Source organism: Nelumbo lutea, chromosome 6 (assembly GCF_056320005.1).
Source record: "Nelumbo lutea isolate HS-2025 chromosome 6, American lotus-T2T, whole genome shotgun sequence".
NCBI classification, from domain to species: domain Eukaryota; kingdom Viridiplantae; phylum Streptophyta; class Magnoliopsida; order Proteales; family Nelumbonaceae; genus Nelumbo; species Nelumbo lutea.
The window spans coordinates 4,282,395-4,296,715 of NC_142689.1; the positions used below are offsets into that span (position 1 = coordinate 4,282,395).

Genomic DNA, 14,321 nt, shown 5'->3' on the forward strand with positions numbered 1-14,321 from the left:
AGAAGAGCCAATTTTCTTCACAGAAGATGATGTATGAGGGGTCCACTACCCCCACGACGACACGCTCATAATAAAGCTAAGAATCAACGACTTCGAGGCCAGGCGCGTACTCGTCGACTCAGGCAACTCAGTTGACATCCTCTTCAAAGTTGCGTTTGACCAGCTCCAGTTGCACAGAGGCGACCTAAAGCCCACAGACACTCCTTTGGTAGGCTTCAGTGGAGAAGAAGTCCGGCCCCTTAGGAAAATAATAGTACCTGTGGAAGTCGGTAGTGGCCTTGTGTGGTCAGATTCAAGCATGACTTCCTGGTGGTTGCGACCCCCTCCCCCTACAATGCCATAATAGGTCGACCAATCACCCATGTCCAACGGGCGGTGGTCTCCACTTATCATTTTGGCTATGAAGTTTCCAACAGACTTTGGTGTGGGGGTAGCGCGGGGCGACAAACTCGAATCCCGTAAGTGCTACATCGCCACCATGAAGGGAAAAACCAAGGTAGCCGATGACCTCGAGCTGGAGCGGCCTATGGAGCAAGGTGAAGAACGGGCCGCACCCACAGAAGAAACAGTCGCGGTTCCGACCTCAGCAACGAACCCAGCTCGAACACTTCAGATCAGCGCTTCCGTCCAGGAACCTCTACGATCAAAACTGGTAAGTTTCTTACTTCAAATTTTAGATATTTTTGCATGGTCCGCGACAGAGATGTCCGGTATAGACCCTGAACTCATAACTCATAAGTTGAACACTGATCCTGTAGTTAGGCTTGTTAGACAGAAGAAATGCAACCTAGCCTCGGAGCGGTGGAAAGCGGTCAACGAGGAGGTCGAAAAGCTCATCGTAACTGACTTCATAAGAGAAATCCACTACCCGAGTTGGGTAGCCAACCCCGTCCTGGTAAAGAAAGCTAACGGCAAGTGGCGCATGTGCGTCGACTACACCGACCTGAACCGGGCTTGCCCAAAAGACTGCTTCCCGCTCCCCAGAATTGACCGCTTGGTGGATGCAACCTCAGGGCACGAGTTGCTAAGTTTCTTGGACGCCTATTCGGGCTATAACCAAATCAAGATGGACCTAGTGGACAAAGAAAAGACTGCCTTTATCACGGAATTCGGCGTATACTGTTACAAGGTTATGCCCTTCGGGTTGAAAAACGCAGGGGCAACCTTTCAAAGGCTTGTAAATAAGTTGTTTGCGTCGTTAATCGGCAGAAAAGTAGAATGCTATGTAGACGACATGGTCATCAACACTCAATTCTCACATGAATTAATACAAGATTTGCATTCTGTTTTTGAAATTCTGCGTAAGTTTAATATGAGACTGAACCCAAACAAATGTGTGTTTGGTGTGACCTCGGGAAAGTTCCTAGGATACATCGTTAACCGGTGTGGCATCGAAGCCAACTTGAATAAAATTAAGGCCATCTTAGATATGAAACCACCCCGGAAGTTGAAGGAGGTTCTGAGGTTGAATGGCCGCATAGCCGCCCTAAGCCGCTTCATGTCTAAATCAGCAGACCGCTGTCTACCGTTCTTTAAGGTAATTAAGAGCAAAGGGTTTGAATGGACCCAAGACTGTCAGCTCGCATTTGACGAGCTCAAGAAATACCTCGCTAGTGTGCCGACCTTAACCCGGCCCGAGGAGGGCGATATTTTAGAACTGTACCTTTCGGCAAGCAACGAAGTGGTCAGTTCGGTACTAATAAAGGAAGTAGATCGGATCCAGCAATCCATCTATTATGTTAGTAAAGTATTGCAGGGAGCAGAAACGAGATACCCGGAGATGGAAAAGCTAGCATACGCACTGATAATCGCAGCTCGGAAGCAATGCCCGTACTTTCAAGCTCATACTGTTATCGTCCTCACCGACAAACCTCTGAGGCAAGTATTGCTTAAGCCCGAGGTCTCTGGTCGGTTGACAAAGTGGGTCGTTGAGCTCAGGGAGTACGACCTCCAGTACAAGCCGCAAACTGCCATTAAGGCCCAAGCCTTAGCAGATTTCATAGTCGAATGCATATTCAACTCCGATGTCCCCAGGTCGGTTGAGCACAAGGCTCCTAGCTCGGGCGAGTCCAAAGTCCCCAGGTCGGTCGAGTTCGAACCCCGTGAGGTACAGCCAGTGTGGCACCTCTCCTAGCTCAGCTAGCCGCGAGCTGCGATGAGGAGCCCTGGATCCTTCACGTAGATGGCTCCTCGAACCAATAGGGCAGTGGAGCCAGGATAGTTCTACATGGCCCAAGCGGCACGAAACTGGAATATGCGCTATGCTTCGAGTTCGCGGCATCTAATAATGAAGCAGAGTACGAGGCGTTGATAGCTGGACTAGCCATAGCCAGAGAAGTAAAAGCAAAGCACATCGTTATCTACAGCGACTCCCAGCTCGTGGTTAACCAGGTCACCGGCGAGTATGAAGCTCGCGAGCCAACCATGATTGCCTACTTGACCAAAGTTAGAGAGGTCTTGCTCGATTTCCAATCACACTTCATCAGACAAATCCCTAGGTCAGAGAACGCCGAGGCCGACACCCTATCCAAGTTAGCCAGCACTAGCGACATCACCATGAGAACCATGTACATAGAGGACCTGTCTCGGCCTAGCATTTTCAGGGGGGCAGAGGAGGTCGCTCCCGTCGTTCAAGCAAAGCCGAGCTAGATTGACCCGCTCGCGAGCTTCTTGCTACACGGGACCCTCCCTGCAGATCGCAATGCAGCCAAAAGGGTGCAGCACCAGGCAACCAAATACGTCATGATAGACGAGCGGTTGTACAGGAGATCCTACACGCTCCTCTATCTGCGTTGCTTGCGGCCTACCGAAGCAAAACTTGTACTCCGCGACACTCATGAGGGGTTGTGCGGTGGGCACTTGGGGGGTAGGGCCCTTGCCTAGAAAGCACTTCGACAAAGGTATTATTGGCCAACAATGAAGGTAGATGTCATTAAACTGGTTAGAAAATGTGACAAATGCCAGAGACATGCCAATATTCACCACCAACCCGCTGCCGACCTCAAGTATCTCATCAATCCGTGGCTCTTTGCACAATGGGGCATCGATCTACTCGGGCCATTCCCACCAGCAATGGGTGGAAGGAGGTTCTTAGTAGTAGTAGTGGACTATTTTACCAAGTGGATAGAAGTCGAACCCCTCGTAACGATAACAACCCGAAATGTCCAAAACTTCTTTTGGAAAAACATCATATGCCGCTTCAGATTACCTCGGGTATTGATTTTCGACAACGGCAAACAGTTCGAAGACATCAAATTCCAAGACTGGTGCCAAGACATGAGAATTCAACAGAACTTTACTTCAGTCGCACACCTCCAAGCAAACAGTCAAACAGAAGTAACGAATAGAGCCATCCTTCGCGGATTAAAGGCACAATTAGACCGAGCTAAAGGATTGTGGGCAGATGAACTACCTAGTGTCCTATAGGCATACCGGACCACGGAGAAGACCGCTACGAGAGAAACACCCTTCAATCTCACCTACGGCATTGAAGCAGTAATCCATGTAGAGATTGAAGTGCCTAGCTGCGACTAGAAGCATACAGTGATCAAACGAACGAAGATGAGCTACGCACCAACCTCAATATACTCGACGAAGTAAGGGACCTTGCGTACATCAGGACCGTAGCCTACCAACAGAGAGTAGCTCGGTACTATAACGCTAGGGTCAAGAGGCGGAACCTCCGCATTGGCGACCTGGTCCTTCGTAAAGTTATGGTACCCGAGCCAGGCGCTGGCAAGCTTGGGTCCAATTGGAAAGGTCCCTACCGAGTGAAGTGAGTGCTCGGGGAAGGAACGTACGAGCTCGAGATCCTCGAAGGGAAACAAGTACCTCGGGCATGGAATATTGTCAACTTAAGACAATACTATCTGTAGTAACCGAGTAGGCCACGAGCCGCTCCCAAAGCCCAAGGGCAAAAATGCCGAGCTAACATGACCTCAGCGCGATAAGACTTGGTCGCCTTTGAGGCATGGGCAAACCTCAAAATAGACTGTAAGTCACCCCCAGAGCCTAAGGGCAAAGAATGCCGAGCTAACACGATCTCGGTGCAGTCAGACCTAGTCGTCTCCATGGTAGCTTGTCAAGGTGAGGAGTGTAAGCAGCTCGGGTTTAAACCCCACCAAATGTGGCTTGTCCTAGTACAACGATCGAAGTAAAGAGTGACCAATGGATAAATAATTCGAGTGCTCGTAAAAATTGACCCGTGCACCATGGAGGTGCTTTACTTCATGAAAATAGCTCTAATAGCTTAGGTATAGAGATCGCCTTAGCAAAGATACAAAGAGTCCATCATACTCAAAAGAAGGAAAGAACTTTCATTGTCACCACAAAAAAAAAAGAGAAGAGAAAAGAAAGAAGAAAAATAACAAATGCGGTAACTGAGCAGCTCGGGAAAGTTTGACTATCATGGGGTACAACCGCCCAACCAAAGACTCATGAAAGACTGAGTTTACGGCACCCGGAAGCCAACAGAAGCCCAGAGAAACGTCGCCTCAAGGATCCGCCTCCTCGTCCTCTGGGGAGTTAGGCTCCTCTTCCTCCGCTTGGTCCGCCGTCTTAGGAGACAGACCCTTCATAGTAATGCCATCAAGGTTGAGTCCGAAGAACTTCTTCTGAACCAGCCACCGGCAAAGCTTAAACTCCGAGCGGTACGAACCCGAACCATACTCCGCCTGTAGGTCCTGAAATTCTTGAGAGTCTTTAAAATCCCAGACCGCTTTCTCTCGCTCAGCTTCCACCATCTGATCAAAGTTTCGAGTCTGATTTAGAAGAGTGGACTCCAAGTCCCGCACCTGCTGCCTGAGGAGCTCCCTCTCCGCCACCATCCTCGACGATTCCTCCCTGTAACATGTGCTCTCTTCAGAAAGCCGGGCGATTTGAGCCTCCTGGTCGTGGACGAGCAGCTCCTGAGACTCGCTCCCCTTGCGGGTGTGATGGAGCTCGCCCCGGATCCGGTCGAGCTCACCCTGGAGCTTCTGATTGGCAGCCCGTTGGTCGAGGGCGTCGACGCGATGGATGCGCTTTTGGAGAGTCATGGCATGGATGGCGGAATTCACCTGCCAACGGAAAAGAAGATCAGAGGACAGCGGAAAAGGGCAAAACAAGAGAGAAAAGAAAAAAAGGTCACTTACCACCATGCAATGGGCAGAGGCGAACGCGGAGAAGTCCCCGGGCTCCATGTTTCCCCACTGATCGACCTCGTCATTAGTGATCGCCTTCCGGCTTCTCCGGTGAGCCACCAGATAATCATTTACCCTTCCCAGTTTCCCACTGGAAACTGGAGGTAAGGATGGAGCTGAAGGGGATTACAAGGCGCCTCCCCCGACTGAGGGAGCGTGTTTCCCCCAGGGTTAATCCCACTAGCTCCCTCAGGAGGGGGCATCGGAACCTCGGGCGGAGGAGAGGGTAAAACTGGCTCGACAGACCTGAACTCAGTACTTCCCGAAGGGGAGGTCTGGTCAGGGCGCGTCCTCTTCGCATGGCGCCTTTGGCTGCCCGAAAGAAAGCGGCGCGAATCGGCACTGGACATGATGACTGCCAAAAGACCACAAGATATTAGTCCAACAAAAAGCAAAATACATATATGCACAATATTGTCACAAGGCACTATGCGACCTAAAAAGCCGACCTACCCGGGCTCAAGCTTGCCTGCACGAGCTTTGCCTTGGTTAAGTAGTCCGAGCAAAGGAAGCCTACCGACGCCCAGGACAGCATCGTTTTCTGAATTTTGGGGTCCAATTCGGCCATAGGGTCCTGGATGGCGCCCCTCCAAGCAGTGGGGAAGGGCCACCCCTCAGGGTTACGGACCACAAAGTAATCCCACTTCCAGGCAGGAATCTTATTCGGCAGCTCGTACAAGAGCATATAGCCGTGGCGGGGAGAGAGGTAATAAAAGCGCCTCTCCAGAGGAACCCCAGGAGCAACGTTCTTTATACAAAGGATAGAGACAAAAATATCAAGATTCAAAAGAAGGCAGTACTCGTAACACAGGGATATAGTCCCAACCATGTTTCGAATGGCGTTGGGATGAAGCTGGTCAATGGTGACGTTGAAGTGATTTAACACCTCCATTATCAAGGGGTGCAGGGAGAGACGCAAGTCGGCCTCGAGTTGTTCTTGAAAAATTATTATGTCATTGGGACCATGCTCCCAAGGGAAGTTGCCAGTGGGGAGGCTGTAAACCAGGTCCCCAGGGAGGCGAAAGTAGCGGATCAAAGACCTGAGTCTCTCCGTTGTCATCAATGAAGGGCCAAAGGTATCAGGCTCCCTCCCCCTAGAAGTAGACGCCATGTCGCTAGAGGCCTCCCGAACCTCCGGGATCTGCTCCCAGGCTCCCCTTGAGCTTGAGGGAGCATCATCAACCTGGCTATCGCCCTTGTGATAGGTGTGGTATGGGTACCCAGACATGGCTAACAACGATTGGGACTCACCAGAGTAGACGGAACGAAGCAAACTGAGGAATTCGGGTAGACTAGGTGAAGTGCGCGACCTCAGAATCCAAAGACAGCAAGATGGCATGGGAGAAAATGAGGCCCGAGGGGGCCCCCTATTTATAGTCTCCACCCTTCCAAATTGACGGCCCGGATCAAAGCAGATCCAACGGCCCGCGAGCGCCCTGACCGCATGCCTTCTAAAAATCGAAGGCGATTGGTGGCACGTCTTCCATAATTAAGGTAGTCACAGCTGCATGATGTTCGGAGTTAAAAGCCACCTCAGCACGTTTTCGGAATTCGAAAAGTCAGGAAAGTCAAAAAATCTCTTGATTCCCGCAAATGCATTTAATGAGGGCAGTCAATCAAGTTTGAATTTCGGTCAAATCAGTCCATCGTGCTTCATAAACTCCCCGTGCTAAGGTGGTACTCTTAGCTCGAGGAGTGGGGGGCAATTGATGAATGATGATTTGACCCAACCTATGAAACAGTGACACGTAGATGTCGATTTAGCATGAGCGACAATCCAGTGTTGAAGCTCGGAGCGGCCAAGTGACGGGCCCATGAAGCAGTCCACTACATTACAGCTCACGAGGGGAGGAGTCCGCCGCGACGCAAACTCTGGGTTCCCTGTGCTATCTTTGAAGAGATACTCCGAGGTTGTTGTAGCTCGCAAGCTAAAGTTATTAGCTCGCCCGAGCTCCCTAGCAGACAAGTCATTCCGATGACCAATTCCACTAAGGGTAACCCTAGAGTGTTTCAAGCTCGCCACAAAATAGCTCGTGAACGAGCCGCACTAGTGCTCTCTAGGAAGCTTTCGACTGACAGACCGTACCGGTCAGACTGCGCCATATCCTCTACTGACAGCGCAATCCCAATCCTTTTGGCAGTCTGCATCCACGTCTCTCAACAAGAAAAGGCGTGCCTGCCACTTTGGAAACGTGTCACTCAGCTGGGCAAGGCGTACACCACAACGGCCACCTGTGCAGCCCTAGCAGGTAACGGTTGTGGCAGGAGTCCAGTGGCGGTTATGCCCGACCTAATGTGAGTGTCCCTATAAAAGCCCTCAGGGCAGAAGAAAAACTTCTTCTTGAATCTCTGACCCCGTGAACATAGTGGTAACGCACTATCCTCACTCTTAGCCCTTCGTCTTTCCCTCGCTTCTACCGAGTACTAACTTAAGCATCGAAGTGTCCTCGCTGGGTAGCCCCCCAAAGGGATTCTTCTTATTCTTCCCTGTCTCAGGTGTCTTCGATGAGCCACACGAGTGCTAGGTAGGAGTGACCAAATTGCGCCGCATCAAATAATAATAATAATAATAATAATAATAATAATAATAATTGTTATTGTAATTTAAAATTTCCATTTGCAATCCACATAAAGTTGGAATTTTTTATGTATATTTACTTTTTATTTTATAGGGTCATTTACTATAACACCGCCTATAATTTCACAAATTTACTTAAACCTACCCTATAATTTGTGTTTTACTAAAATACCCCCTATAGTTTGAAACCTATTTACTTAATCGACCTTTCATTAATAAATATTTGTTTTGCTATTTGAATATAGTAACATGATCATCTAAACTAAGTAGAAAATGCTCACCCGTGGTTGTTTATTCCAAAAGTACCCCTAACACTTTCGCATAGAAAAAAAATGATCATAGAGAAGAATAAAGTGGTTATCCATATTTTACTAAGGGCAAAAATGGCATTTTTGTTTTTAGTTTCTTTTCATTAAATTTATTTGAATGAATGTTAGGGTTAAAACTATCATTTTCCACTTTCATCTAATGGAACTATGGAATGTCAATTAAGTAAATTCATTGCAAACTATAAAGGGTATTTTAGTAAATGGTCATACTTTATATTACATACATACATACACACACAAACATATATATATATATACACACTTTTATGTATAGTATATTAATTTATACTTTAAAGTATTAGTGAGAATGTGAAACTTCATTTTTTACTAAACTACCCCTATTTTTTAATGTAGTTCTTCTTTAATTCCGAAGGGTAATAATGTAACATCCCTTACAAACTTTCATCTTATTTAATTCCCTTCTCATTAATCCTTATATTTAAGGAACTAATTCACATTCTCTCACATTAAATTCTGTATTTAAGGTATTTCTTATTTAATAAATTCTAATCATTAGATTCTTATTAAATACTTTTTAACAATATGAAACCCATGTTTTTTAAAGGATAAAATGCTAAAACCTCCCCTAAAGTTTCTAACCATTATTGAAACTTCCCCTAAAATTTGGTAATTACAATCACCTCCCCTAAACGTTTTAACATGAGACCCTTTCTCTTATAATCCTCTAACAAGAGGTATGAAAAGGTTCAAAATTACCATATTGTTGCTTTGACTAAAATGTTTATTTTCCAAATTTTCCTTTCATATCAATCACTTCCCCAAACCCTTCCAACCTCTTTTCCGAAATTGGTTTATTTTATAAATTTTTCCTTTATATAAATCCCTCAAAAAATTACAATTTTAAACATTATTTTTTTGTTGTTCATAAAGTTTGCATTATGCTATACAAAAATCAGCTTCAATGGTAATTGCATGAGTATTTTGGACATTTGTGTGCCTCTTGTTAGAGGATTCTAAGAGAGGGTCTCCTTGCAACTGTATTAGAAAGTTCAAGGGAAGCGATTGCAATTACCAAACTTCAAGGGAGATTTTAGCAACAGTCAGAAACTTCAAGATAGGTTTCAGCAATTTATCATTTTCAAAAACTAACCAAAAAAAGAAAATGAAACAATTCTTCAATCCGAGTGGTGACTAAGCCAATTCGACCATTTGGGCTAATTGGGTGAATCCATGTGGGCCAATTCTCTGATATTTTATATTAATCATAATAAACAAAATAAGTGTCATAAACAAGAATTGTTTGTATTGATAATGGAAATTAAACACAAATTTTAAAACCAACCAAAACATGAAATTGATTTCCTATTTGGTCCAGATCAACAATTCAACTTTTAATTCAAATGTGCCAATATTTGATGTCATAATTAAACAATAAAAATTAAAAAATAATAATAATATTGAAAAAATACATAAATTTTGCAAAAAAAAAAAAAACATTTGGGTGCATCTCTGATATTGTATATTCATCATATTAAACAAAAACAAGTGTCATAAATAAGAATTGTTTTTCTGTACATGGAAATGTAACAAATGTAAAAAATGTAGTTTGAATTTAGTCTTTTTAATTGTGAGGGCAAAAAATGTATTTTGAACTATTATTTTTCACCTCATTCGAATCCTTCAAATTAAATCATATATTTGAGGGGCCAACACCTATTCTATCTCATTAAATGACATATTTAAGATATTTTCTCACCAATAAATTCTGTTATTAGATCTATATCCAATACTTTTAACAATAAATCTCATTTTTTTCAAAGTTAAATAAAAAAAATGAAATTATCCTTCTGTTTAGGTGGTGAAAAAGCAATTCAACCATCTAGGTCAAATGGATCAAACCATGATATCATAATTAAATAATAAAAATTAAAGAAAGACAAAAAAAATCATAATATGTATAGAAAACATTTGGGACATTTTTATACAAAATTTAAAATAATTTGGATGTATATAACTATCTTCATCATCTAAAATTGCCACGTGCAAGACACATTCAAATTTACTATCTAAAATTGCCACGTGCAAAACACGTTCAAATTTACTAGTAACAAAATAATGCTTTGATTTATGGGAAGAAAGAAACTCCAGGATCTATGGGAAGAAAGAAATTTCCACTAAAGGTGGTCATCTGTTGGTCTTTATGAGAAGAAAGAAACTCCAACATCTTCTCTGAAGAAGAGAGAAAGTGCTGAAGATCTGAGGGCCCTGATCCATATAAGGGTTGTACGGTGGATTAAATCCCTAGAGCTATTCGCAGATTATACAGTGGATGACATGTTGAGGAAGTGAGGTGAGATTGCTAATCGTACCCAGACTAAAGCAGTAATGAGTGTCTTAGACTCCTCCACCCGTGGGCTTCATAAAACTAAACTTTGATGAAAGTAGTAGCAAAGAGAACCCTGGACAATCAGGGATTAGGGTGTTTTTAGGGATGAGAATGGGGTTGTTTCTGCCATGTTCTCAGATCCAATTAGAGTGGATGACTCTCTCAGAGATAAGATCCATGCAGTTATTGAAAGAGTATAGAAAGCTAGGAAAATGAATTTCAGAAAACTCATAATTGAAGGGGACTCGGAGGTGGTGGTAGGGTGACTGAATAAAGACAATAGTGGTTTATAGAGATATAGCAACGCAAGGAGGAAATTCATATGGCTGGTTCGAGAAATGGAAGTCAAAACTAGTTGGGTAAAAACATCAGCTAATTCTTTTGAATTAGCTAAACAGGGGTGGACAGGGAATCAATGTTCTAGGCATAGTTGTAATTTGAATCTCTTCTTTCCTTTTTCCTTTTCTCTCTCTCTTGTTTCATTTCTTGAGGCTCAAGCTGAAATTAGAAGATAAGAAAATTTGTCTTCCTATTTGTAATTCTTATTGTGATAATTAATGAATTGTGTTACTGATCAAAAAAATAATGCATGTATTTATTCAGATGATTAAAGTGATCTTGGTGCTTTTGCAAGTAAGGCTCAGTTTGGAAAGTGTACAAATGAAAACCTTGTATATATTTTGTATTATTTGCACTCTACCTATTTTGTATTTGCACTCTTTTCAAACTGACCCTAAGGCTCAGCTTGTAAGGAGTACAAATGCAAATATATAGAGTGCAAAATCGTGTATTTTATATTATTTTGTATATATTTGCAATGTACAAAATTGTACTTGTATGCAAATTTGTAGAATGTGAAACCTTGTATTTTGTATGTAATATTTGTATTTGTACTCCTTCCAAACTGAACCTAAACAACGAGTTTATGCAACTCTCGTCCTATTTCCACAACAAATATGATCACAGGCAGAGATGAACATACTAGCTCTACTAGTCCAAGTTGCTAACTAATCAAGCAAATCGCCAGACACCTCCCTTTATAATTCAATGCATGTATTACTAACTCGGCAGGTTGTAAGGTTCAAAGAACTTTAGAAATAGCCAGTAAAAGATCCTAAACATCTCCAGCTTCTGAAAAAACAAAAAAAAAAAAACAAAAAAAAGTAAAACCAGTAATCAACTACCACCCTATCTTATTCCTTTTTGGGTAAGAAGCTTATCTTATTCATGGCTTCTTAGTTTGAAGATTGATCTTTAAAAAAACATAATTGCCACTGTGCAGCTGGAATCGCAACACTACTCTGCAACTGTGGGTAGAAAAATGCTCCCTCAAAAAGTCGTGTTCTCAACTTCTTTAGTATCTTCATCAACAAACTGCTTGTAGATGTAGTGCATCCAACCTACAAAACAAACCAAAGCACCCAACACCATAATCATGAACCAAGAAGAAATGTACCACGAAGTAACACTGAAATCACCATGTACAAAAGAAAACAAAGGATACAGAAGAAGGAGAATCGCCTCTCTTTGTCTGTCTGCATCTTCAGACCCTTCCCTGGCTCCCTGCTGCTATGTACATACACAACATGATAATGGACTTTGCGCTTATCTACCCTATCAACAACGGAAAGCCGGAGAGAAGATGCAGAGGTTGACGACGTCCAACCCAAAACTAGACAACCAGTGCATTGTTCCTCTTCCTTCTACTATTTGTTGGACCCCAGATAGCCCATTTGTTCCACCAAATCCTGTACATCTTCACCCCAATCCGGTGTCTCAACAACCAAATCCTCCACTTCGATATCGATTTCCGATTGATGAATTTCATCCCCTCCATCACCCGCAATCAACTCCTCGTCCAGTAATTCCGCCCAGGATATATCGTTAGCAACACAGCTCAAATCTGGTTCATTTGTTCTGGAGATCGCATCAGCTTTCGGGTCCTGAATAGGATTGCTCGCAGCTTCATTGTCTATAGCCACGGAAAACACCGTCCCCATATCCGACTCTGTTTCTGGCACTTCTTCCTGACCTTGGTTAGGGTACCCCACAAACCAGGTAGTCTCAGATGGTATTGGTATTATCTCCTCCGGAAAATTTTCGGTGCTTCGACTGGGGGGCAGTCTCCTTTTCCTCCCAACTCCGCCCATTTCTTTCTTCTGCTCGTTCCGATGGATGAGTTGTTGCATAAAAAGAGGGTTTCTCAGAGCTCTGGCAAGGAAAACCATCATTTGTTGTTGCTTCCTCTCTGTACCTTGCAGCTGTTCTTCCATTCTCACGAGTTGCTTCCTGGACGTTTGTTGTTGGTGCCTAAGATTCACGGTTTCCACCATTAACAGGTTCCAGTCCCTCTTCAATCTGTCGATTTCGTCTTCCGATCCACAGTGCCCCAATTCGAGACAAGGTCCTCCTGCTACTTGTTGTTGCATGTGCTGAGAGATGTTTCTTCTTCTCTTGATATTCTTCAACAAATGCTTCTGCCCTCCCAGAAAACCTTCATTCGCGAACTCCCATCTATCTGGATCAACCTTTCTAAAACCCTGCACCGTTTTCATCAATGGAACTTGTCAGTAGTGACCAGAATTAGTTGCAGTGCGGGATAAAATCTTCGTAAAATCAGCTGAAGGCAAGAAGACGGGAGAAAATATAACAAAGGGGAAGAACAGAAGTCGTAAGAAGGTTACTACTTACGTATGTGTTGAGCTGGCGAATGAAGCTCGAGAAGTTACAGTGCTTGAAGTATCTTGGAAGGAGGTTAGTGGAGAACTTATGGGAATCCCAAATAATGAAGCTATTGCGGGCTCTGCTCCAAGAGACAATGGAGCCAGTTGATGGATCCTCGACCATATCGTAGGTTTTGGTCAAGAATGGAGGAGGGCTGGTGTCGCGCAAACCCTCCATGGGCAGCGGAGGCAAAGCAGTACCGACCACCGTTACTTCCTCTTCCTTAATGATTAATTCCATGGTAGTCTCTTGGTTATTCTTCTGTAATTCGAATTCTGTGGATGAAGAAATTAAATGGTGGATAGCCAGCAACAAGAGGCAGAGAGAGAGAGAGAGAAAGAGCAACACTGGAAGATTTCAGTCCATTTGAACGAAGAAGCGAAATTTATGCCAAGGCAGACGTGACTCGATTCGTTGGACTTGGGACTTGGGAGCAGAGAGAGAGAGAGAGAGAGAGAATACATAAATTTTGGGAGATGGAGGGGGAAGCGAAAGGTCTGGAGAGAGTGATTAGTGTCTCACAACTTCCATCTGTTTCGCCGTATTTTTCACAACTTTCTGCCACTTGTCCCCCTGGAGTTAGGGAAAATTTTAGCTGTCTGAAATCTGACAGTCTTGGCTCTATTTAGGTTAGGGCTGCAAGTAGATCGAATTCGAATTGAAGTAAACCCATCAGTCCATCACCCATCCATCCCCTCGAGTTTTTGAACTCCCAAGTCCCAAGCCTAGCCTGGTGGCAACAGGATTTAGGCTGCATTTGGCATTTCTTTAAAAAATTAGTGTTAGTAAAAACATTTTAAGTTGAAAGAAGGACGGCTTAGCTCAGGGTCAGAATTTTTAGGTCCAATGGTTGGGGTGAGTGTCCTGACAGGAATTGATACCAATTTATTAGCAGGCATTGGTGTATAGAGTAAAAGTTTTTAACCTAGTAAAAATCCAGAAATCTGCATTGAGTTTGTCCTTACTTTTCCCTTTTAAGTTTTTAACTGTAAAAAGGAAATAAATCTTTAAAATAAAAGAATTCCAAATAAATTAGCTGCAACGATTCAGAGATCCTACTAAGTCAGCCACTACACTATCGGACATTATGATCCCATGCAATACAAATGATTTGATTTTTTTTACCTAAAAATAATTTGGGTACGTCATATCTAAGCAACTTA

The 14,321-nt window shown here is 43.7% G+C and overlaps 1 protein-coding gene across 2 annotated transcripts; it reads right to left on the minus strand.

The window, feature by feature from the left end:
• Window positions 1-11,470: 11,470 nt before the first annotated feature.
• Window positions 11,471-13,758, minus strand: LOC148846922 (heat shock factor protein HSF30-like). Of its 2 annotated transcripts, XR_016100380.1 has the most exons (3): window positions 13,126-13,680; window positions 11,956-12,974; window positions 11,471-11,834 (listed from the first exon to the last, which is right to left on the minus strand). XR_016100380.1 is itself a non-coding variant. In XM_088948508.1 (2 exons), exons 1-2 carry the CDS (start codon window positions 13,396-13,398, stop codon window positions 12,141-12,143), a joined length of 1,107 nt encoding a protein of 368 aa, XP_088804634.1. In that variant the 5' UTR covers window positions 13,399-13,758; the 3' UTR covers window positions 11,471-12,140. The 2 variants fall into 2 exon arrangements, 1 of the variants encoding a protein (XP_088804634.1); XM_088948508.1 differs by having other exon boundaries at window positions 11,471-12,974; window positions 13,126-13,758.
• Between the last annotated feature and the right edge of the window lie 563 nt (window positions 13,759-14,321).